General features: G+C 41.3%; 1 protein-coding gene across 1 annotated transcript in view; it reads left to right on the top strand.

The window, feature by feature from the left end:
• LOC112253175 (potassium voltage-gated channel subfamily H member 1) overlaps positions 1–26459 on the top strand; it is an 85318-nt gene that overhangs the window by 40055 nt on the left and 18804 nt on the right. Inside the window, exons 10-12 of the mRNA XM_024425169.2 lie at positions 1510–1721; positions 3378–3630; positions 9850–10046. Of these exons, the coding sequence (XP_024280937.2) occupies positions 1510–1721; positions 3378–3630; positions 9850–10046 (662 nt within the window). The remainder of the gene's footprint in view (positions 1–1509; positions 1722–3377; positions 3631–9849; positions 10047–26459) is intronic.

Here is a 26459-nt window from a genome sequence, read left to right as displayed (position 1 = left end):
GAATAAAATTGCAAGGATATTTTTCCCATTCCGGAGCGTGTGTGCATATGAAGTGGCTATATCAAGCTTAAAAGTGGTCATTTAAAACTAGATTTAGAGTTATTTGGCAACTTTAGTTGTGAATGATACAAACCTTAGAAGTCAAAACATATATAATACATTTCAAGGGCTGCATGATATAACTATAGGCTATTGATGATTTGAGAAAGTAGAAAAATAGCTTGCGCTCTGTTCCTTGCCTCAGGCTCCACAGCTGTTCTCTCATCAACTGATCATATTTTCACCCATCAGACTATTCTCAATTGAATCTTGTCTTTCGATTTAGAATAACCATTTATCAAATGGGCAGGAACAGGGACATGCATATCATCTTTATGCAGTCGAATAGTGAATGGAGGCCACGTGAAATCTGTTAGGGAACATCGATAGTAACAGGTTTTCGCAACGAAACCTTTCACTAAAACTGTTGACAGCCCGTCTGCCCGCTCGAGAAAGGAATAAAGGAGCGAGCGGGGGGGCTGGAAACATGGTGGTGAGATATTCTGAATAGGTAATAGGTATAGTAATGTGTCACCCAATGAATTATGAAAGTATAAAAAATGTCCTATTACTAGGCTATTCAAAATCAAATGCACTAATTGTAGGATAACTGTAAGCCGCCATGCACAATCAATTAACCAACCACATCGCCTTGGGCTATACGTTGTCTCCCAGACCCATGGATAGACATTTTGGAGCGTAGCACAAGGTAACCAGTCCACCCAGTATGCATAGTAATACAGTCCACTCAAAGGCTAGACCAATTATTTACCAAATACATCTTAAATCAGTTTAGTTTATGTTTTTCTGCTATGCGTAATATGCGGTAGGCTATGCACTGTATAATGGCACAATCATTTTAATTGTTTTTTTTGGGCTCATAAACCTATGCGTAAACTATAATATGAATATGAGTGTTTTGAATGAATCATCCCATTAGAAAGCACTGTCCTTTTTGTTGTGTTAGGCATTGAAACATCCACAACAACCATGTTTTACACTGTTTCAACCTGCTGTTGAACTTCTTTCTTCAAATTGGTCACAGTGAGGTGAGTTTTAAAAGTAGGATAGGCCCCTGTTTGGATAAGTGTTTGATGTGATTTTTGATTGCATATTCTTTGATGTTAGAGTGTTTAGAGGGACAATAGAGCCATAAGTACCAGGACATTATGACCTGATGGTTGTTATCAAATTGGGTACTACCAAAGCATGTCCAGCATGCATAAAACGAGAATACGGTGACTCAACTGTCACGTGGAATTCTACTGTGGTCACGATTCAGCCCTAGTTCTAGCTCTTGCAACATCAGGTGAATGTTTTATACAAAATGTACAGTTTTGGTGTTATGAGAACATTTGCCGAGACCTAACGAATGTTCTGGGAACTTTCACACAACCTATTTTGGTTTGCAAGGTAATCTTCTCTAAATGTTCTCAATATTTCTCCCTCCTCGTCTTTCTTTTTTCTCAGCCCTTCTTTACGCCACCATCTTCGGTAACGTCACCACCATCTTCCAGCAGATGTACGCCAACACCAACCGCTACCACGAGATGCTGAACAGCGTCCGTGACTTCCTCAAGCTCTACCAGGTGCCCAAGGGGCTGAGCGAGAGGGTCATGGATTACATCGCCTCCACCTGGTCCATGTCCCGGGGCATAGATACTGAAAAGGTATCTCAAACTGTAAGCCTGACATTCATTACCTTGGCTTGCATGCTGTCCCCCCCCACCCCCCGCGTTGGTTGGTTGGTTGGTTCTGCATGGTAGCTTCCGCAGCTAGCTGGCCCCTTTGTATTGTGGTGATTGTGGCTCTGTGTTTCGATGTGCTTGACCAGTCCACTTGGGGTGGGAGTGTGGGGGAGGGTGTTGGTGTTGAGTTAATGGATAATGCTTTGTAACTGTCATATTAACTAATTATTATAATTTGTCATGACAGCTGGTGTTAGTTTATGACAAGTGACTGTTAAGACCCTGTTATGACAAAAACCTTGGCTGATTAGCCCAACTGGTGGTATTTTTAACCAATGTGAAATTTGTGTCCAATTAATTAAATGCCTGAGTGTGACATGGTTTTAAACCAATTATGTGCAGTTTACAGAAAAAACAGTGAGGAAATCAATGTAAGAAATGTGTCTAATAAGTGAACCATTTGACCCAGCGTTGTCCAGGTTTGGCCAGGGTAGGCTGTCATTGTAAATAAGAATTTGTTCTTAACTGACATGCCTAGTTAAATAAAAATATAAAATATAGGGTGTTGTCCTTTTGGGGCTGCCTGATAGCTGGGGTGAGTATGTGCAGTTCAGTACAGTCTTTAGACACATTCCTATACTGTATGCTTTGGGATTACCTCAGTGACCGTAGAAAGCAACACTATGTAAGCTTCCAGGCACATTTCTCCCACAGCGTAGAGAGAATGGATGAGGGAAGGAGGGTAAAATCCTTTAAGGATTCTCTGCTATCACACATGGACTCACCTCAGCCTCCCAGGTGTTTAACTGTGGCTGTTGCTGTGACAACAACAGTATCCCAGCCAGGCCTGTAGAGAGGAGGCTGGTTTGAGTGGTAGTTCTGGGTGATTCTTAGTGTGCTCTGTTCACATACTTAACTAACCGTAACCCATACCACTAAGCTTAACACATTGTTGGGGTTAGTCTATACACTTATACTTCAGTTTTTTCCTTTTTTTAAGACAGAAAAAGAAGATTAAAATAACAGGATTTTAACATTGATGTACTGTTGTATTTTCTGTGCCCCTCTAACTTGTACTTTTGCCCAATGTGCACCATTACTGTATGATGATGGTGGTTGTTGTTGATGCACTGCAAAAAATATAATCTTAGCTAGATTTAAAAAAAAACTTGTATTGAGTTATAATGCTCTTAAAATTACTTTTTTCTTATCAAGATAAATTATCTTACCGCATTGGCTTGATAGAAGTGGAGTATGATAATTTTAATAGTGGGGTTTTTATCTTATTCCACCTTATATCAAGTCTTTTTTAGGTTAAAATAAGACAAGCGATCTGTCAATGTGGTAAAAAATAATTTATCTTGGTAAGAAAAGAAATGTACTTTTAAATGCATTATCACTCAATACAAGATTAAAAGTCTAGCTAAGATTTAATTTTGTTGCTATTATTATAAGTATTAGCAATCTGTTTTTGGTTGGTTGCCTTGTTGCGACACCCTTAGAATATTTCACAATAAAGATTTTAAAGTAATATATCTAAACGCTGTCATGGCTGCCAGTCAGAAACTACTGGTTCACCAAAGACCATGAGTTTGGAAGGTGATACAATTAGGTTATTTAACTCTTATCCCTCTGCTCTCCCTGTCCCAGGTATTGCAGATATGCCCTAAGGACATGAGGGCAGATATCTGCGTCCACCTCAACAGGAAAGTCTTCAAAGAACACCCTGCATTCAGGTTGGCCAGTGACGGGTGCCTGCGTGCCCTGGCCATGGAGTTCCAGACTATCCACTGTGCCCCTGGCGACCTCATCTACCATGCCGGGGAGAGTGTTGACAGCCTGTGTTTCGTGGTGTCAGGATCCCTGGAGGTCATCCAAGATGATGAGGTGGTGGCCATCTTGGGTGAGTAGTTGTGTATTAAACAGTATGACGATGTAGGATTACATGGAGGCCATCTTGGGTGAGTAGTTTTCTATTATACAGTATGACAATGTAGGATTACATGGTGGCCATCTTGGGTGAGTAGTTTTCTATTATACAGTAGGACGATGTAGGATTACATGGTGGCCATCTTGGGTGAGTAGTTTTCTATTATACAGTATGACGATGTAGGATTACATGGTGGCCATCTTGGGTGAGTAGTTGTGTATTAAACAGTATGACGATGTAGGATTACATGGTGGCCATCTTGGGTGAGTAGTTTTCTATTATACAGTAGGACGATGTAGGATTACATGGTGGCCATCTTGGGTGAGTAGTTTTCTATTATACAGTAGGACGATGTAGGATTACATGGTGGCCATCTTGGGTGAGTAGTTTTCTATTATACAGTAGGACGATGTAGGATTACATGGTGGCCATCTTGGGTGAGTAGTTGTGTATTATACAGTATGACGATGTAGGATTACATGGTGGCCATCTTGGGTGAGTAGTTGTGTATTAAACAGTATGACGATGTAGGATTACATGGTGGCCATCTTGGGTGAGTAGTTGTGTATTATACAGTATGACAATGTAGGATTACATGGTGGCCATCTTGGGTGCTTTGCTGCTGTCTATTGTATAGGATGGTTTGCGGCTATTTTGAGTGAGTTGCTGTCCATGGACCAGTGCTTAAGTTGAGCCGGTGCACATCGGTACCGTGGTGTTCATCGCTACCTTGTGTGAAAGGAGCTATAGTCTAATCCCAAAGACAGTCCCTGTAGAGACATTACCAGAGTGTTAATGTGGGAGTGGAGGGTGAAGGCTACATACTTAAATGTTGAGTGGCTGTAAATCACACCTTGTTATTGATCTGAGTGATGGATTCTTTGTTATTTCTCGTATTATGTTTTGGTTGTTCTCCATGGTGGTGGGTGGGTGGGTGGGTGGGTGGGTGGGTGGGCGGGGGGTCGGGGGTGGGTGTGTTGTGTGTGTGTGTGTGTGTGTGTGTGTGTGTGTGTGTGTGTGTGTGTGTGTGTGTGTGTGTGTGTGTGTGTGTGTGTGTGTGTGTGTGTGTGTGTGTGTGTGTGTGTGTGTGTGTGTGTGAGTGTGGGTGTGTGTGTGTGTGTGTGTGTGTGTGTGTGGGAACAGGTGGATGTGTGTGAGTGCATGTACAGACCGTTAGACTGTTGCTGGGCAAACAGCCAACATTGCCAGGCAAACATACACACCAACATAATAAAAAATGGTAAACAGTAAAAATGCAACACCATCTCCTACTAACTACTATCTCCTACTAACTACTACTAACAAACAGTAGCTGTGGTTATTTTCTATTGTGTTGCTGACCTGGTTAGTTCATGTAGATTGAACCCTGGGTGATGAATTAGCTACTGCTGTAAATCACAGTCTCATTAAACTAATGGCAGCTGCTATACAGAATCATTGCTGCACCAGCTGCTGAATGTAGGTCTACGTAGCACCGTGATCATTCTATTAACTAATTAACTCTAGTTGCTTACCTCATTCGCTCTTGGTTTGTCAGAAGGGGGTAGATCAGCTTTAATGTTGCAGATAGGTTGTAGCTTCCATCAATGTAATTGTTTGCATCAATTCCAATCCCCCATATATATATATTATACATATTATATACATTTTATGGACACAGTCTATTTTACAATAGTTATATTTAGTTTGTTTTCACTCCTGTCCTTCCTCTACCCTCAACCTCTCCCATCTATTTCTGATGTCATTCCGGTTTGATTTCTATTTGCAATATCGGTCAAACTTTGCTCTTTCACAAAAGTTCTGAACCTATGTACGTTTTACGGACACAGTATGTTTTACATGAGTTATCTTGTTACTAGTTGTTATTAGTCCCAACCTTCAGCTCCATTCAACCTCCCATCTATCTCTTAAAACCATCCAGTCCCAACCTTCAGCTCCATTCAACCTCCCATCTATCTCTTAAAACCATCCAGTCCCAACCTTCAGCTCCATTCAACCTCCCATCTATCTCTTAAAATCATCCAGTCCCAACCTTCAGCTCCATTCAACCTCCCATCTATCTCTTAAAACCATCCAGTCCCAACCTTCAGCTCCATTCAACCTCCCATCTATCTCTTAAAACCATCCAGTCCCAACCTTCAGCTCCATTCAACCTCCCATCTATCTCTTAAAACCATCCAGTCCCAACCTTCAGCTCCATTCAACCTCCCATCTATCTCTTAAAACCATCCAGTCCCAACCTTCAGCTCCATTCAACCTCCCATCTATCTCTTAAAACCATCCAGTCCCAACCTTCAGCTCCATTCAACCTCCCATATATCTCTTAAAACCATCCAGTCCCAACCTTCAGCTCCATTCAACCTCCCATCTATCTCTTAAAATCATCCAGTCCCAACCTTCAGCTCCATTCAACCTCCCATCTATCTCTTAAAACCATCCAGTCCCAACCTTCAGCTCCATTCAACCTCCCATCTATCTCTTAAAACCATCCAGTCCCAACCTTCAGCTCCATTCAACCTCCCATCTATCTCTTAAAACCATCCAGTCCCAACCTTCAGCTCCATTCAACCTCCCATCTATCTCTTAAAACCATCCAGTCCCAACCTTCAGCTCCATTCAACCTCCCATCTATCTCTTAAAACCATCCAGTCCCAACCTTCAGCTCCATTCAACCTCCCATATATCTCTTAAAACCATCCAGTCCCAACCTTCAGCTCCATTCAACCTCCCATCTATCTCTTAAAATCATCCAGTCCCAACCTTCAGCTCCATTCAACCTCCCATCTATCTCTTAAAACCATCCAGTCCCAACCTTCAGCTCCATTCAACCTCCCATCTATCTCTTAAAACCATCGAGTCCCAACCTTCAGCTCCATTCAACCTCCCATCTATCTCTTAAAACCATCCAGTCCCAACCTTCAGCTCCATTCAACCTCCCATCTATCTCTTAAAACCATCCAGTCCCAACCTTCAGCTCCATTCAACCTCCCATCTATCTCTTAAAACCATCCAGTCCCAACCTTCAGCTCCATTCAACCTCCCATCTATCTCTTAAAACCATCCAGATTGGATTTCTATTTACCATATATTTTTCTACTTTGCTGTGATGTTTCACAAGATCTTTTTAGAACGACCTTGCAGTTGATTCACATTTCCACAGCTGTGGAGAACAATGATAGTTTTACTAGAATTGAATCTAGCTGTTTTTGCTGTTCCATTTTTGCCTCTCTATCACTGCCTTGGTTTGTTTTAGGCTGTAAGACATGAAAGCCTTGCTTTTTTATTCAATCCAATCTGATTATGCTGACAAACTCATCAACTCCAAACCCATCGCAAATGATATGTTAGATTTGTTTGTTCCAAAATTTGAGTGTGAATTTACATTGTTAGGACTGACTACCAGCAACCGACAAACTATAAGTAAGTAAGGAGCCTTGGCTTGTGTGAGCCAGAACAGCCCATAGGAGCAGGATCTCCTCTTTCTGTAGCGTGAGGCAGCTTGATGTACAAGTACCCCCCCTGGACAGGACGCTGGGCTACCGCTGGGCCCTACCCCCAATCTATCTCCTTAATGCTGAGTGCCAAGCAGAGACGCATCAGGTCCCATTTTTACTCTCTTTAGTATAACTCTGCCGGGAATCGAGCTCCCAATCTTCCGGTCTCAGGGCAAACACTCTAGCCACAAGGCCACTGAGTTAGTTCAAACTACTATCATACTGTTTTATATGGGGCCATACACACACCCAGGTACGCTCTGTAATTCAATGTTGGCCGTGTATTTGATGGTTGTTGGCCGTGTATTTGATGGTTGTTGGCCGTGTATTTGATGGTTGTTGGCCATGTATTTGATGGTTGTTGGCCATGTATTTGATGGTTGTTGGCCATGTATTTGATGGTTGTTGGCCATGTATTTGATGGATGGCCGTGTATTTGATGGTTGTTGGCCATGTATTTGATGGTTGTTGGCCATGTATTTGATGGATGTTGGCCGTGTATTTGATGGTTGTTGGCCGTGTATTTGATGGTTGTTGGCCGTGTATTTGATGGTTGTTGGCCGTGTATTTGATGGTTGTTGGCCATGTATTTGATGGTTGTTGGCCATGTATTTGATGGTTGTTGGCCATGTATTTGATGGATGTTGGCCGTGTATTTGATGGTTGTTGGCCATGTATTTGATGGTTGTTGGCCATGTATTTGATGGATGTTGGCCGTGTATTTGATGGTTGTTGGCCGTGTATTTGATGGATGTTTGTATTTGATGGTTGTTGGCCGTGTATTTGATGGATGTTGCCAGCTTTTCAACAACGTACCGTAAAGCTGAGGCAAATGTCCGCTTTAATTAGGAAGAGACTGATATAAACAGATGGCGTGTATTTGATGGATGTTGGCCGTGTATTTGATGGATGTTGGCCGTGTATTTGATGGATGTTGGCCGTGTATTTGATGGATGTTGGCCGTGTATTTGATGGATGTTGGCCATGTTTTTGATGGATGTTAGCCGTGTTTTTGATGGATGTTGGCAGCTTTTCAATAACTGTACCGTTAAAGCTGCTTTCTTGAGGAAACTTTTACTTACTATGACAGTGATATGTGGTTGTCTCACTTAGCTATCCTATGATGAATGCACTAACTGTAAGTCGCTCTGGATAAGAGTGTCTGCTAAATGACAAATGTAAATGTCAGCTTTAATTACAAAGAGACTGATTCTGGATGCATACACTGTGTTTGTGTTTGTGTGTGTGTGAGGGAGGGAGAGATTAGTAGTCTAGATGAGTAGATCAACTAAAATCTAGCAGGTTGGTGTTCTGTGTTGTGCTGTTCTGTTTTGTTCTAGCTTGTGTTATACTGGGCTGTGTTGTGTTGTGTTGATCTGAGCGGTGCTGTACTGTGCTGAGCGTTACTGTGCTATGTTCTTACTTTGTGCTGTGCTAGTCAGAACTTCTCTGGAGAGTAGGAGATGATCCTGACTTAAATAATTATAATAATTCTATCACCATAGATTATCCGCTACACCATAATGACTGTTTTTCAGTCAATTAACTTCTATTGGGATTTCTTTGCAGTATGGTGATTAGCAAAGTGACTGATGGGAGAGATTTCCTGTTTCTTTTCCCAAATGAATATAGAATATTTTTAAGTGTTTGATTACGAGAAGACGTGTTTGTGTGTGTGTGTGTGTGTGTGTGTGCGCGCGCCAGAACTAGGTTCAAATACATGTGTATTTGGGTATTTTGTTATTTAAATACTTTTTTGTGTATTTGAGTGTTTCCAAATACATTCCAAAATGTATTTGGAAACACTCAAATACTTGTTTTCAAATGTATCGTTGAAAAGTAATTGAAATACCTGAAATAGTATTTGAACCAAGGTCTGGTACGTGAGCGTGTGGATGTGTAATTGAATGCATGTCTTGTGCAATTGCATGAAATCTTAAAAAGTAAGATTCAAGTAGGAAAACATCATTAGGTAATATAAGGAATCATCTTTTATAATTTTGCAATGACAGCATCAAACATTTTCCCATTCACTTTCAATCATTCAACAAAGATATCAAAGCCCTTTTGAATATTGTAGTTTAATAATTTCAATTATTGTCAGTTCATAGACAGCTGTACTGTTAGGTATTGTTGTGAAATGTCTTCTCTTGTTAATAAGCTCATCCATTTTAAATGCAATTTTACAGAATCACAAATAGGATCCTCTCAGAAGCCAGACCCAATGATCAGAACAAATGTATATAGTGTCTGTGAATGATTTGTCAATTCACTGAACATTGATATGATTCACATCAACACGTTTTATATTTCAGCCAGTAAGATTAATGGGTTCAAACAGGCTTTCGTTGCTGTGACTGACAGGGTTTGAGCCAAAACACTTTGTTATCCTGCTGAGCCAAAGCCTAGGCATTAATTATGGGAGCAAACGTTCGTCTTCTCATCTCCGGCATAGTCACTGGGATAAACTAACTATTGATATGTCTCAGAAGTAAATGGGTAAATACTCAGTTGTAAACCGGGCATTTTAGCTGCTCTCTGCAGGTAAAAAAAAAAAATCGGAAATCTTTCTAAAGTATTAAAAAAAGTAATTCATAAGTAAATCTCAGATGGAAAATCTGTTACATTTAAGAAGTAATATCTTAATCGGTTCTCTCTCTCTCTCTCTCTCTCTCTCTCTCTCTCTCTCTCTCTGCAGGTAAGGGGGACGTGTTTGGGGATGTGTTCTGGAAGGAGGTGACGCTAGCCCAGGCGTGTGCCAACGTGCGTGCCCTGACCTACTGTGACCTCCACGTCATCAAACGAGACGCCCTGCAGAAGGTTCTGGAGTTCTACACGGCCTTCTCTAACCACTTCTCACGGAACCTGCTGCTCACCTACAACCTGCGGAAGAGGGTCAGTGTAACTTATTGGACCATCCACTTATCTTCTAGCCTCATAGAACCAGCCTAATAACTGTTCACCAGACTCGTTCATCTAAGTGATCAGGCTGGTTCACCAGGCCACTCTTCTTCCTCCCTGCCTATCAAACTCATCTTCTTTTCTCATATCTGTTGTTATTTTATCTTCCTTGTCTCCTATGCCTGTCTTTCATGTCTCTCTCTCTCTCGCTCTATATATATATATTTCTCTCTGTTCTCCCTTCTCATCATCCGCACAGGGCATCTAAGGCCAGGATTGAAATCAGATCAGCGGTAAACCCACAGTGACCGACAAACGCATAGCCTATCATTGCTTTTGTTTAGGATGTGTCAGAGGTTTCAATGCATTAGAGTGGTCAAATCCAGAAGAGGCTCCTCCTATCGCGAACATTGCCATAGTCACATTAGTAGAAATCCCTGTTAAATGCAGCCATGTTACAAGTTTGAACACTGGAATGTATGCTTTAATCTACACCTCGATTAGGCTGATATAAATCTGTATTCTTTTTGTTTAAAGGGAACTTTCACAATTTTCGTAATCTCCAGCACCACCTCAACATCAACATGTGAAAATGGCAAAAAAATGTACTAAAAAAGATACAGGAAGATAAGTGTTCCCAATGACATCATCGGTGTGCTTTGTGTGATTTTCAACCGATTATGAGTTGGCATTGCCTGCTAATTGTCTACTAATTGGTTGAGGATGTCATTGGAAACACTTATCTTCCTCTATCTTTTTTATTACAAAACATAGAAACGTGCCATTTTCACATATGTTGATGGGGTGGTGCTAGAGATGAACGTGAATTTGATTTTTTTTTTAATTTCCCTTTAAATATTTTCAATTTGACTGTCATTATTTCTATATAGCCTACACGTTCTTGTTCTGAACTACTAACGTGGGTGAGATACAGTGCATTCAGAAAGTTTTCAGACCCCTTGACTTTTTCCACATTTTGTTACGTTACAGCCTAATTCTAAGATGGATTAAATTAAAATTTTCCCAATCATCAATCTACACATAATACCTCATATTGACAAAGCAAGAAATGTTTGCAAATTTGTAAAATAAAAAAATAAAAACAGAAATATCACATTTACATAAGTATTCAGACCCTTTACTCAGTACATTGTTGAAGCACCTTTGGCAGCGATTACAGCCTTGAGTCTCTTGGGTATGACGCGACAAGCTCGGCACGCCTGTATTTGAGGAGTTTCTCCCATTCTTCTCTGCAGATCCTCTCAAGCTCTGTCAGGTTGGATGGGGAGCGACGCTGAAAAGCTATTTTCAGGTCTTTTCAGAGATGTTCAATCCGGTTCAAGTCCAGGCTCTGGCTGAGCCACTCAAGGACATTGAGACTTCTCCTGAAGCCACTCCTGCATTGTCTTGGCTGTGTGCTTAGGGTTGTTGTCCTGTTGGAAGGTGAACCTTCACCCCAGTCTGAAGTCCCGAGTGCTCTGGAGCAGGTTTTCATAAAGAATCTCTCTGTACTTTTCTCCGTTCATCTTTCTCTCGATCCTGACTAGTCTCCCAGTCCCTGCCACTGAAAACCATCCCCAGAGCATGATGCTGTCACCACCATGCTTCACCAGGTTTCCTCCAGAATAACGCTTGGCATTCAGGCCAAAGAGTTCAATCTTGGTTTCATCAGACCTGAGAATCTTGTTTCTCATTGTCTGAGATTCCTTTATGTCTTTTGGCAAACTCCAAGCGGGCTGTTATGTGCCTTTTTACTGAGGAGTGGCTCCGTCTGGCTACTCTGCCACAAAGATGTGATTGGTGGAGTACTGCGGAGACGGTTGTCCTTCTTTAAGGTTCTCCCAACTCCATAGAGGAACTCTGTCAGTGTGGCCATGGGGTTCTTGGTCACCTCCCTTTCTCCCCTGATTGCTCAGTTTTGCCGGGCGGCCAGCTCTAGGAAGAGTCTTGGTGATTCCAAATAGAGGTCGACCGATTAATCGGAATGGCCGATTTAATTGGGGCCGATTTCAAGTTTTTATAACAATCGGAAATCTGTATTTTTGGGCGCAGATTTGTTTTATTATTATTACTATTATTTTTTGTACCTTTATTTAACTAGGCAAGTCAGTTAAGAACACATTCTTATTTTCAATGACGGCCTAGGAACAGTGGGTTAACCGCCTTGTTCAGGGGCAGAACGACAGATTTTCACCTTGTCAGCTCAGGGGTTGCAATCTTGCAACCTTACAGTTAACCAGACCAACGCAATAACGACCTGCCTCTCTCTCGTTGCACTCCACAAGGAGACTGCCTGTTACGCGAATGCAGTAAGCCAAGGTAAGTTGCTAGCTAGCATTAAACTTATCTTATAAAAAAAACAATCAATCATAATCACTAGTTAAATGGTTGATGATATTACTAGATATTATCTAGCATGTCCTACGTTGCATATAATCTGACTGAGCATACAAGCATACAAGTATCTAAGTATCTGACTGAGCGGTGGTAGGCAGAGGCAGGCGCATAAACATTAATTCAAACAGCACTTTTGTGCGTTTTGCTAGCAGCTGTTTATGCATTGCGCTGTTTATGACTTCAAGCCTATCAACTCCCGAGATGAGGCTGGTGTAACCGAAGTGAAATGGCTAGCTAGTTAGCGCGCGCTAATAGCGTTTCAAACATTACTCGCTCTGAGCCTTCTAGTAGTTGTTCCCCTTACTCTGCATGGGTAACGCTGCTTCAATGGTGGCTGTTGTCATTGTGTTGCTGGTTCGAGCCCAGGGAGGAGCGAGGAGAGGGACGGAAGCTATACTGTTACACTGGGAATACTGAAGTGCCTATAAAAACATCCAATAGTCAAAGGTTAATGAAATACAAATGGTATAGAGGGAAATGTTCCTATAATTCCGATAATAACTACAACCTAAAACCTATTACCTGGGAATATTGAAGACTCATGTTAAAAGGAACCACCAGCTTTCATATGTTCTCATGTTCTGGGCAAGGAACTGAAACGCTTTCTTAGATAGCACATATTGCACTTTTACTTTCTTCTCCAACACTTTGTTTTTGCATTATTTAAACCAAATTGAACATGTTTCATTATTTACTTGAGGCTAAATTGATTTTATTGATATATTATATTAAGTTAAAATAAGTGTTCATTCAGTATTGTTGTAATTGTCATTATTACAAATAAATAAATAATAATCTGCCAATTAATCGGTATCGGCTTTTTTGGTCCTCCAATAATCGGCATCGGTATCGGCATTGAAAAATCATAATCAGTCAACCTCTAGTTCCAAACGTCTTCCATTTAAGAATGATGGAGGCCGCTGTGTTCTTGGGGACCTTCAATGCTGCAGAAATGTTTTGGTACCCTTCCCCAGATCTGTGCCTCAACAGATTCCTGTCTCAGAGCTCTACGGACAATTCCTTCGACCTCATGGCTTGGTTTTTGCTCTGACATGCACTGTCAACTGTGGGACCTTATATAGACAGGTGTGTATCTTTCCAAATCATGTCCAATCAATTGAATTTATCACAGGTGGACTCCAATCAAGTTGTAGAAACATCTCAAGGATGATCAATGGAAACAGGATGCACCTCAGCTCAATTTCGATTCTCATAGCAAAGGATTTGAATGCTTTTGTAAATATGGTATATCTGTTTTTTATTTTTAATACATTTGCAAAAAAAATCTAAACCTGTTTTTGCTTTATCATTATGGGGTATTGTGTGTAGATTGATGAGGATTTTTTTTACATTTAAACTATTTTAGAATAAGGCTGGTATGTAACAAAATGTGGAAAAAGTCAAGGGGTCTGAATACTTTCAGAATGCACTCAGGATAGGTGTGGTTTCGTGACAAGGGCCACTTGGTGTCTTTCATATATATCTCTTATTTTTATTTTATTTCTAATTTAATATTTTCTTCTTGTCTATAATATTTTGTACTTTGTCATGTACTTGTACGTTTTATGTGGAATCCAGGGAGAGTAACTTCTGCGTGTGCAGTAGCTGATGGGGATCCTTATAAACTAAATCGTAAGAGCAGCCGCCCTCTAATTTAACTTGTTCACGCTACAACGTTCCCCTAGGGCACCCCCCCCCCCACGCTCAACTCAAAAGATGGCGCACAGAATGCAAAAATATTCTTAGAAATATTTAACCTCCACACATTAACAAGTCCAATAGCTCAAATGAAAGATAAACACCTTGTTCATCTACCCAGCGAGTCAGATTTCTAAAATGTTTTACGGCGAAAACATAGCACATATTTATGTCAAACCACCACCAAAGACACAGCCAATATATAGCCATTTTGTCAAACAAAAGATGCAATCACAAACGCAGGATTAAAAGAAATATAATTCACTAACCTTTTGAAAATCTTCATCAGATGACAGTAATAGGACATGTTACACAGTACATTTATGTTTTTTTCAATAATATGCAATTTATATCCATAAATCACCGTTTACATTGTTTAGAATTTTCTGAACATGGCGTCAATGTCCGGAGAAATTATATATAACTCCGCCAGATAACGCCAGATAACAGCAATACACATCATAAACTTTGACTAAATATACATGTTCTACATATAGTTAGAAAGATACACTGCTTCTTAATGCAATCGCTTTGTCACATTTCTTTTTAACGTTACAGAAATCGTTCATTTTTCAATAATCTGAGACGGCGCTCAGACATAAGCAATATTTCTCCGCTATGTTGGAGTCAACAGAAACACAAAATTACAACATAAATATCCCCTTACCTTTGATGGTCTTCGATCATAATGTAGTGGAAGAAGTCGGGTGAATACTTACCCATAACATCGTTTGGTTTCAATTCGTGTGTCTTTGTATTAGCAAATGCTGCAAGTTCCAGCTGAAATACTACCAAAAATTACTTCTGGTCACGAACAGTTGCGCATCAAAACTTCAAAATGACATATTATATGTCGACTAAACTGGTCAAACTAAGTGCAGAATCAAGCTTTAGGATGTTCTAAACGTACAAAACTATTATCTAATCTCTCGGACGCACGTGCTTCTTGGCAGGCGATCTGGAACAAAGGAACGTGTCTCCCTAAAGCGCGCTCTCGTAACATTGAATTTTCTCGCGACACTCAGTCTTTTGCCTACAAAAGGCTCAAAACACGCGGGATTTGCACAATTAAACGCTGTACTGAATGAGGACATCTAGTGGAAGACATAGAAAGTGTCTCCAGATCCATAGCTGGTTGGGAAGGGTGGGGGCGATGACGTCAAAGTTGCCCCAAGTTTGAGGCTCCCAAAAATAGTTTGGGAGATTGCCTGCCCTGTGAGTTCTGCTATACTTACAGACATAATTCAAACGGTTTTAGAAGCTTTAGAGTGTTTTCTCCAATAATAATAATCCAATAATAATTATTATATGCATATATTAGCAATTTTGGACAGATTTCTTTTCAGTTTACTATGGGCACGCAATTCCTCCAAAGGGGGCAGTATTCTGCCTAGCCTTAACTGGTTTTAACAGCCCCTACGTAGTTACACCGTAGACACCAACTAAACAAATGCAATATATGCTCTGCTATGTTTTTCAGGCTAACCCGAGTAACCACTGATCTAATGAATCCTGACGTAAGCTTCTAATCTAATCATTATCATCTCATCTCGGGGCGGCAGGGTAGCCTAGTGGTTAGAGCGTTGGACTAGTAACCGGAAGGTTGCAAGTTCAAACCCCCGAGCTGACAAGGTACAAATCTGTCGTTCTGCCCCTGAACAGGTAGTTAACCCACTGTTCCTAGGCCGTCATTGAAAATAAGAATTAGTTCTTAACTGACTTGCCTAGTAAAATAAAGGTAAAATAAAAAATTTAAAAAATTGTTACAATCAGAGAAAAGTCAATAGCAGATTACAACTTGGTATTTTGAAGTCCATATCACTTTTATATTAGCAGTATCAGCATAAACTGTTATAGACGAAATTCATGCCGATCACCTTCTAGATGTTTTTTCTTTGGAATGAATGAATCATTAATTGGTAATTCTGAGATCTTAGATGATAGATTGTATGATGGTGGATCAGATCAGATGAGATCAGATGTACAAAGCTTACTTATGATGGTATTGTGACAGGATGTACCAGGGCTGCAGCAGAGGTGCGTCTGTCTGTGTCCTACTCTGCACTGTGATGTGTGATCTTCTCTCTGAGCATGATGTGAGAGCTTTGATATTTGGTATTTTATTAAGATCCCCATTCTCTTCCTGGGGTCCAACACAAAACAAGAAACATGACGTAATACAGGACATTAATAGACAAGAACAGCTCAAGGACAGTACTACGTACATTTTAAACGCCTACCTACAGGATCAATGCATAGAGTATCTATGTCAAATAGGGGAGAGGTGTTGTGCCATGAGATGTTGCTTATCTGTTTTTTGAAGCCAGGTTTGCTGTTCATTTGAACAATATGAGATGGAACAGAGTTCCATGCAATCATGGCTCGTGTTACTGTGTTTTCTTGAATTTGTTCTGGATTTGGGTACTGAAAAGACCCCTGGTGGCATGTCTGGTGGAGTGTGTGTCAGTGCTGTGTGTAAGCGACTATGCAAACTATTTTGATTTTTCAACACATTTAATGTTTCTTATAAAAATAAGTGATGCAGTCAGTCTCTCCTCAACTCATAGCCAAGATAAACTGGCATGTATAGTATTTATATCAGCCCTCTGATTACAGTGAAGAGCAAGATGTGCCGCTCTGTTCTGGGCCAGCTGCAGCTTAACTAGGTACTTCTTTGCAGCACTTGACCATATGACTGGAAAATAATCAAGATAAGATCAAACTAGAGCCTGCAGGATTTTCTTTGTGGAGTGTGGTGTCAAAAAAGCAGAGCATCTTCACAACCACTGAATCAATATGTTTTGACCATGACAGTTAAAAATCCAATGAAACACAAAGTAATTAAGTCTCCTCAAGTTGCTCAACAGCTGTTGTTACTTTGTGAACTGAGCACAGACTCACCACTTAACCACAGCTGTGTGCTGTACTGTGGGATAGATAGCTTACTCATCGCTGCAAAACGCTGGCTATCAAGGCGCTCTTGGACCTCAGCCTGGCATGGCTCAATCAATACACCAATGACTGATTTAGGGGAGAGGGAGAGAGGGAAAGGGAGGAAGGGAGAAATGAAAAGGTTGTAAGAACCATTTGGATAGTTGAAAATGTGTGCAGATTATTTACAAATATTCTAATTTTATAATTTTCACTACTACATTTCTAGATGATAATGTTAATGATAATGATACATGCCTGTGATTAAACCTTTGTTCATGTAAGACTTTTAAATGTTGCAAATTCAATCAAAAAGCCAAAAATCATGTTTACGTCGATAAGGTATGGTGAAAACAATGCTAACTCAACACAGTTCTGCCTGATGAGCTGGATAGATGCCTGAACTACAGTACCAGTCAAAAGTTTGGACACATCTACTCATTCAAGGGTTTTCTTTATTTTTTACTATTTTCTACATAGTAGAATAATAGTCTAGACATTAAAATGATGAAATAACACATATAGAATCATGTAGTAACCCAAAAAATGTTAAATAAATCCAAACATATTTATATTATTTAAAGTAGCCACCCTTTGCTTTGATGCCACTCTTGGCATTCTCTCAACCAGCTTCATTAGGTAGCTGGAATGCTCTTTCAACAGTATTGAAGGATTTCCCACATATGCTGAACACTTGTTGGTTGTTTTTCCATCACTCTGCGGTCTAACTCATCCCAAACCATCTCAGTTGGGTTGAGGTCTGGTGATTGTGGAGGCTAGGTCATCTGATGCAGAAGGAACTGGAACGTCTCGCTGTGGTTCCCTGACACATGTAGGTTGATGGGGGTGGTATTGTGGGTGACCCGGCCTATAGAGTTCCCATCCAGTGCTCTAACATCCATGGGAATAGAGAGGGGCTGAGTGGGGATATCCATAGCGGAAGCCAGGCTACGTCCATAAAGCTCTCAACAGCCCCAGAGTCGATGAGTATCCGGAGAGATTTTGATTGGTTCCCCCACAGCAACATGGCATGAAAAGGGATGTGAGTAAAGGGAGAGAAAAGTTCTCTGTATGACCCACCAGAGTACTCGCTCCTACCGGTGGTCTTTTAGTGGACAGGTGGTGAGGAAATGACCCGTAGTCCCGCAATACAGGGAACTCTTAGTGTGAAGCCTGTCTAGCCGTTCAGCTGGAGACAGCCTAGCTCTGCCTAGTTGCATAGGCTTGGGAAGAGTTGAATCGTCAGTCTTCGGAGACTCTCGTGGAAACTCGGGTAGCCTCGTGTTCTCTTGACAATGTAGCCGTCGGGGACTTCCGGGATGCCTCGGAGGCGATGTGGAATCCTTGGACGGGCAAGTGAAGTCGAATCTCCTCTCCTTCCTTCGTTCTCGTAGTCCCCCATCGATTCGAATGGTCAAGGCGATGAGCAAGTTGAGATCCGTCGGTAGTTCCCGGGCTGAAAACTTGTCCTTTACTTCCTCCGATAATCCGTGCAGAAACATGTTGATCGCTTCTGGGTTCCAGGCACTCTCAGCCGCCAACGTGCGAAAATCCACTGCGTAGTCAGCCACACTACAGTAGTCTTGACATAGCTGGAGCAGCTTACGAGCAGCCTCTCTACCGGACAACGGAGAATCAAACACCTTCCGAACTTCCTCCACAAACTCCTCCAGACTGAGGCAGATGGCGGATTGCTGCTCCCACACCGCCTGACATCATCGTTAGGATGTACGCTATCCTCGAAAGGTTCAAGGGGAACGAAGAAGGCTGCAGCACAAAAATAAGGGAGCACTGGGAGAGAAGCCCGGCAGGATCTGGAATCTCCAGCATAGCGCTTCGGAGGAGGTAAGCGGAGTTCTCGGGACACTGGGGTAGGCTGGGAGATTACGGGCGTGATCCGCTGCCCAGTGGGGAATCTGCGGAATTGCTCCAGCAAAGTATTGAATGCCTGGTCATGTCATTCTGCCAGGGTATGGAGTCCCTCCATAAGACCTTGAAGTACCTCCTCGTGTTTTCCAATGGTGTCTCTTTGCAGGGAGACAGTATTGTGGAGCTGGTGTGAGTCTGAGTCTGCTGGGTCAGTCATGGCCAGTTTGTTCTATCGGGTTTCAGGTATGACCCAGATGCAGACAGTGTCGAAGTAACAAAAGTTTTTATTGCTAGTAATGGGTCAAACAACTGGTCAAGGGCAGGCAGAGGTCAGTAATCCAGAAAGGGTGCAACAGGGACAGAACAGCAGGCAGTCTCAGGGTCAGGGCAACCAGGGTTCAATAATCCAGAGAGGTGTGGCAAGGTATAGAACTGCAGGCAGGCTTAGGGTCAGGGCAACCAGGGTTCAATAATCCAGAGAGGTGTGGCAAGGTATAGAACTGCAGGCAGGCTCAGGGTCAAAGCAGGCGGAAAGGTCAAAACCGGGAAAGACTAGAAAACAAGAACAGACAGGAGCAAGGGGACGAATGCTGATAGGTTTCACGAAACAAAACAAACTGTCAAAAGACAAACATAGAACAAAGGTATAAATATACTGGGGATAATGCAGAAGATGGGCGACACCTAGAGGAGGGTGGAGACGAGCACAAAGACGGGTGAAACAGATCAGGGTATGACAGAATAAGTAGGTGTGTCCAAACTTTGGACTGGTACTGTACATTGATGCAAACTGCCTGATCAGCAGACTAATGTCTAGGAAATGCTGTGTCTTTGTAAGCCATACATCAGCATAACATTTTAGCGTAAATATTCCTCTACGTTATGTGTTTGATATATTGATTGATGGAACAATCTACAGAATACCCTACAATTGGAACGCATTGGTGCCTTTCAGGCAATTCAGATTGTTGGAGGATCTCTTCATTGAGGAATGTGTTTTTTTAATGATTTGTGTTTTATTTTTATTTTTTTATTGTTATTATTTTTCTTCTGCTCCTCGTAATGTAATTCTGTGTAATTTTTTAGGGGTCTGAATGCAGTGCTCCCTCGAAAAATAAACATTGGTCTCAATGGGACTCTCCCTGCCTAAAGAAAGGTTAACACAAAATATTATGGAAGAGTCAGTCAGACAAAAAGTGTAGTTGGTGTTATTCAATTTAAATGAAGGACAATTGCATGTTGAGTAAAATTATGAATCATATCACTTCATCAGTAAATAATATAAGGGTTAATAATCTTAGATTTGAACATATGTGGCTATCATTTAAGAAAATCCTCAATTACCTCAAATGTGTCATTGCTGTTACCGTCATTGGTGTTACAACTCCTACTGGTGGCACAATGCAATCATAATGGTCAAAAATATAAACAATTATTAAGCTGCCATATTAGTTGATTTAGAATACATTTAAAAAAACAAAACATTTTGAAAAGTGTTTTCCAAAATGCCATGCCCAAATACCACTGCAATTCATGAATGACCCAGCTACAACCAAACATGCAAGGTGTTTAATTTAATTAAGGACAAGTTTGTAAGCTACAGTCGCAATGCAAACACGCAATACTGAATTGCAAGCAGGTGTTGTAGCTACATATAGTTTAGAATACATATAATGTACTGAAATCACAGGACAAGGGATTTTTTAAAATAAAGGCTTTGAGAGAGTCCATGTAAACTCACTCATGGGGAAGGCAGTACACAGACTTAAGTATTAATAACAAAAGTTATGATAAATATTGTTATTTTCCAATATGCTCAAAGCACTTGACATTGTGTAGGGTAAACTCATCCCATTTCATCTACTGCCACAACACATCAGTCAACAACACGTACTTCAGCTGGCTAGCTCTGCACTATCAGTGTAAAACCATGCTGAGATTACAGTGTTTGTGTGTCTGTGATAGAGTGCATGCGTGTGGATGTGTGTGTACATTCGTGCGTGCATCTGTGCGACCGCGCATAAGCCTTGATTCTGCTGTAAATGACCTCCGCATGTGAGTCAATGCAGATAAGACAACCATACACAGACAATGGGATGCTGCAGCTATCTATGGCCGTGGAGGCTGCTGAGAGGAGGACGGCTCATAATAATGGCATGGAAACCACGTCTTTTGATGCCATTCCATTTGCTCTGTTCCAGCCATTATTATGAGCCATCCTCCCCTCAGCAGCCTTCACTGATTTACGGTGTCCATTTGCGACCATCCGGCCTCTCTGAGGGCTCAGGTGGGATAGGAGATAATCAATCTGTTCTTGCACTCCATAGCTATAACTCTCTGTAACAGGACACAGATCCAGAGGAGACACCAATGGGGGCTCTACCCCTGTAACGTGGCCCCCTGAGAATTCCACAAATTAATCTATGTCAAAAGTAATGCCCTTACAGGTCAATTAGGTCCCTAGAGTGGCACTGTAATGTGGATTGGTATTGACTTGACGGGGTCCATGATGTTATCTGACAGATCTGTTGATCATCTGTCTCTTGTTTACTAGTTATTATGATCGCTACCATGTCTTTCAAGGTAGGTTTACAGGCCTTTGGGGTGTGTTTGTGTTTGTGTGTGTGTGTGTGTGTGTGTGTGTGTGTGTGTGTGTGTGTGTGGTGTAAAGGGTGAGTGATTACATAGCAATGTAACAGAGGTTAGAAAAGGTTACTTGGCACGCTTCACCCGGTTCTCTCTCAGGAGCCAATCAGTGAGCAGATTGAGTGGAATGTCCTTTTGATTGGTCACATAATGCAGGACCACTGACTGTGATGCCCCATCCTGCGCCAGTTGAGCTAAATCCATTACTAACATGCCTAACAAAACCTCCAAACACCACTCAGTTTTAAATCCACTGACAACATAGATCCATGTTCCGTCTGAAGCTGCCATGACCAGTTTACGCCATAGTGGCCTATTGTGACGTTCATTAATTTCAACCTATTGGCCCCTGAGATGCCAAACACCATTGGGGGAAAGTGGTGCATGGGCCACGTTTGTTTTAGAGATTAGCTGAGATTGTAAAACTCAAGGTCTCTAGAGCTTACCTCATCTGCTTTGGTGAAACCCAATACTTTGATGACCATGGAACGTTTTGTTTCCAGAATGTATTAGCTTACCTGAGGCTTCCTCCACACAGCTAGCGCTTACCGTAGCACTGAGTGAAGCGTCGGGGGACTTCCCTGTGCTTACTGATGTCATTCATATGGTATTTTGGGGCGGCAGGTAGCCTAGTGGTTAGAGTGTTGGGCCAGAAACTGAAAGGTTACTAGATCGAATCCCCGAGCTGACAAGGTAAAAATCTGTCGTTCTGTCCCTGAACAAGGCAGTTAATCCACTGTTTCTAGGCTGTCATTGTAAATAAGAATTTGATCTTAACTGACTTGCCTAGTTAAATAAATATATAGTGCTCCCTCTCCTGTGTGTATTTGCGTGCTGACTTATTACAACTCTTATCCTGGATGCAAATTGTTGTTTCAATATATTGAGTATAGTAGACTTTTTAGAATGTATGTGATCTGCTTCAACACAAAGCAGTAAACTGGAAATTCGCAGCAGCCGAATGCTTGGAGAATTGAAGAGTGGACCATTAAGGCAGGTAGCTTTAGTTTGGTTTCCTGGTGCTGCTCATTGCTGCTAATTCAATAGCCTTAGTATAAATTCAAAAGCCAGCCACTACAGACATTTGATAACATGGACTATAAATCAGTCAGATCTAAAAAGAAAGAAAGAACAGACTGACTGCACTTAGTTGGCCAGTTGTATCCATAGAGAACTATTTAGTATTTCTATCTCAATCTATGAACAGTATTGTGCTATTGAGACTTACTAGGAAGATTTGGTGCATTGGGTTGTGTCTGTCCACAGTAAATGCTACAGTACCGATGAACCCTGGCAGGCTGAACTTACCCCTCAGACCCAGACTTGGCCTCACCCTTCCTCCTCCTCATCCCCTCCTCCTCACTCGTCTGTCCATTCCTGCCTCATCAGCACCAAACTCTGCTGAGCCTATGCCCTGATCTCTGCTGATCTCATCCTTTCTGCTCACTAAACATCCCAAGAGCGACCACCTTACCCTTCAAAGGACCTTACCCTACCAAGGAAATCTGTAAAACAAAGTTTGCCGCCTCTGTGACCTTTAAAACAAAGTTTACTTTCTCTGTTGTTAACAGAGCTTTTCCTACGAGGGCAGTGTAATGAGCTTACAAAAGCCCGCCATTTGTCAGCAAAACGCCCTCTCATCCATATGAAACACCGCTATGTGGATTGAGACTTTAGACATGATCCCAAGGAAATGAAAGGATGGCAGATAAGAAGCTACAGAAAGGAAGAGGGAGGATAGAGCATTAGAGAAGGGAAATAGGGAAGACTGAAATGGATAGAAGAGTTGCTGTATGAGAAACCAAGTGGTGGGCTGCTGTTTTATTGTTTCCTCAGAATTAAGGAGTGGGCCTTTTTAAAGAGAGGCAAAGTGCTATAGAGGAAGAGAATTGGGAGAACAAGGGGAAGACTGGAATGGAGACTTGCTGTAGATCGGAGTGAAGGGGAAGGATTTGAGTGGCTAGAACATGTTGATTCTGAGTTGTAGTGACAGTCTCTGTCTCCCACCATCTGCAGCAGTGTGTTTAATGGCTGGTCTCCGGGCAGATTTATAGACCTTAACTAAACTTGGGTGATTTATTGAAACAGACCTCCTCCTTCCTAACAACATCAATCTCACCTAGGAGCTAGGGTTGTACAGACGTATCAGAAACATGTCTTCTACCAGACCATTTTCTGTCCATGGGCGCGGCAGGGACAGAAGAGCATTTACAGAATGGTGCATGCTGGGTAATGGGAGTTAGAGGACAGAGTAGTGAGAGAGGATATCACACATCATTAAAATAAATGTTTAGTATATAATAATACTATAATAATATAGTAATATGTATCTTCATGGGATATTACTTTAGTAGAGTAGAATGTCTGACTTTGTGAGAGTAGGAAAACGTTATATGGTAATAATACAGTGGCTTACGAGAGTAAAAACAGAACTTGAACGTACATAACTATACTTTGTAGAGCCACCCTTTGCAGCAATTACAGCTGCAAGTCTCTTGGGGTATGTCTCTAAGCTAAGCTTGGAACATCTAGCCACTGGGATTTTTGCCCATTCTTCAAGGCAAAACTGCTCCAGCTCCTTCAAGTTGGATGGGTTCCGCTGGTGTACAGGAATATTTAAGTCATACCACAGATTCTCAATTGTATTGAGGTCTGGGCTTTGACTAGACCATTCCAAGACATGTAAATGTTTCCCCTTAAACCACTCAAGTGTTGCTTTAGCAGTATGCTTAGTCATTGTCCTGCTGGAAGCTGAACCTCCGTCCCAGTCTCAAATCTCTGGAAGACTGAAAAGTTTCCCTCAAGAATTTCCCTGTATTTAGCGCCATCCATCATTAATTCAAATCTGACCAGTTTCCCAGTCCCTGTCGATGAAAAACATCCCCATAGCATGATGCTGCCACCACCATGCTTCACTGTGGGGATGGTGTTCTCGTGGTGATGAGAGGTGTTGGGTTTGCGCCAGGCATAGAGTTTTCCTTAATAACCAAAAAGCTAAATATTAGTTTCATCTGACCAGAGTACCTTCTTCCATATGTTTGGGAAGTCTCCCACATGCCTTTTGCCAAACATGCCAGACGTGTTTGCTTATTTTTTTCTTTAAGCAAATGGCTTTTTTCTGGCCACTATTCCGTAAAGCTCAGCTCTATGTAGTGTACGGCTTAAAGTGGTCCTATGGACAGATACTCAGGGTTATCTTTGGTCTCTTTGTTGCCTCTCTGATTAATGCCCTCCTTGCCTGGTCCATGAGTTTTGGTGTGCGGCCCTCTTTTGGCAGGTTTGTTGTGATGCCATATTCTTTCAATTTTTTAATAGTGGATTTAATGGTGCTTCATGGGATGTTCAAAGTTTCGGATATTTTTTTAGGACCCAACCCTGATCTGTACATCTCCACAACATTGTCCCTGACCTGTTTGGAGAGCTCATTGGTCTTCATAGTTCCACTTGCTTGGTGGTGCCCCTTGCTTAGTGGTGTTGCAAACTCTGGGGCCTTTCAAAACAGATGTGTGAATATATACTGAGATCATGTGACACTTAGATTGCACACAGGTGGACTTTATTTAACTAATTATGTGACTTCTGAAGGTAATTGGTTGCACCAGATCTTATTTAGGGGCTTCATAGACAAGGGGTTGAATACATATGCACGCACCACATTTGTTTTAAACTTCAACAATTTGGACTATTTTGTGTTTGTCCATTACATGAAATCCAAATAAAAATACATTTAAATTACAGGTTGTAATGCAACAAAATAGGGAAAACACCAAGAGGGGTGAATACTTTTGCAAGGCACTGTACTGATCACCTTAGATTTCTCAGCTACATTAGAATGTGGCAAGGGTCAGCAAAGGATTCATGTTTTTTTCCAGGGCTGTGCAGTCTAATGGAAAATACCATTACCATTGAAAGATGTTAGTTGTGACAATTACAGTTGCATAAGCCACACCAGTGTATTTTATGCAACCCAGGTTTTTGGGACTACCATTAAATCCGAGAAGCGTGATTCATTTTAATCAAAGTGGATGATGATGAATAATCTGTCATTATATCATATGGTTATGGGTGTGTGCGTGACCTGTATGAGCAATGATGAGCATATGTTGAACGCTCAGCTTTGTCCTCTGGCATAAGGGCTATTCATCACCAACCTGTTGTGTCATTGATTGGAGAGACAACCAGCAGCAGCATCCAATTCCTCAGAGATATGTTACTAATTATGAGAAATAACTGTTGTTATATGGAAAAATGTATTGGAAGATGGTAACGCTGGTATGCACACACATTTCCTGTATTATGAGTGCTTGATTTTATTTACAATGTTTCAGGACATAATCAAATCAAATTTCAAATCAAATTGTATTTGTCACATGCGCCTAATACAACAGGTGTAGACCTTACTGTGAAATGCTTACTTACAAGCCCTTAACCAACAATGCAGTTCAAGAAATAGAGTTAAGAAAATATTGACTAAACTAAAGTGTTTTTTTATTATTATTATTTTTTTATTAAAACGATTACAACCATATTATAACCTGCACCCACGAATTGAAATGCCACCAATGGAACTGAGGCATATTTGCTCGACATAGCATATTTCTATCTGAACGTTCCAAAATCGTTCCAAAATGTTGCATCCTGCTGAACGCGCCTCAGATTTGCCGGATGGGGGCTGATGTAATCATTGTGATAGAACCAAGAAAATGCATAATAGTATAACATTGCTCTATTATATAGTCAGGTGAAATCAGTTGAAAATGTCAGACTATTTATAATGATAGAGCTAATGTTATTAATGGATTCCAAATTGCAGTTCGGAACGCTTTTAAGCTGACAAATAAAACACACTTCAACAATCAGAGAGAT

The sequence above is a fragment of the Oncorhynchus tshawytscha genome, linkage group LG16 (genome assembly GCF_018296145.1).
Source record: "Oncorhynchus tshawytscha isolate Ot180627B linkage group LG16, Otsh_v2.0, whole genome shotgun sequence".
Lineage (NCBI taxonomy): Eukaryota > Metazoa > Chordata > Actinopteri > Salmoniformes > Salmonidae > Oncorhynchus > Oncorhynchus tshawytscha.
This window is presented reverse-complemented; position numbering and strand designations above follow the sequence as displayed.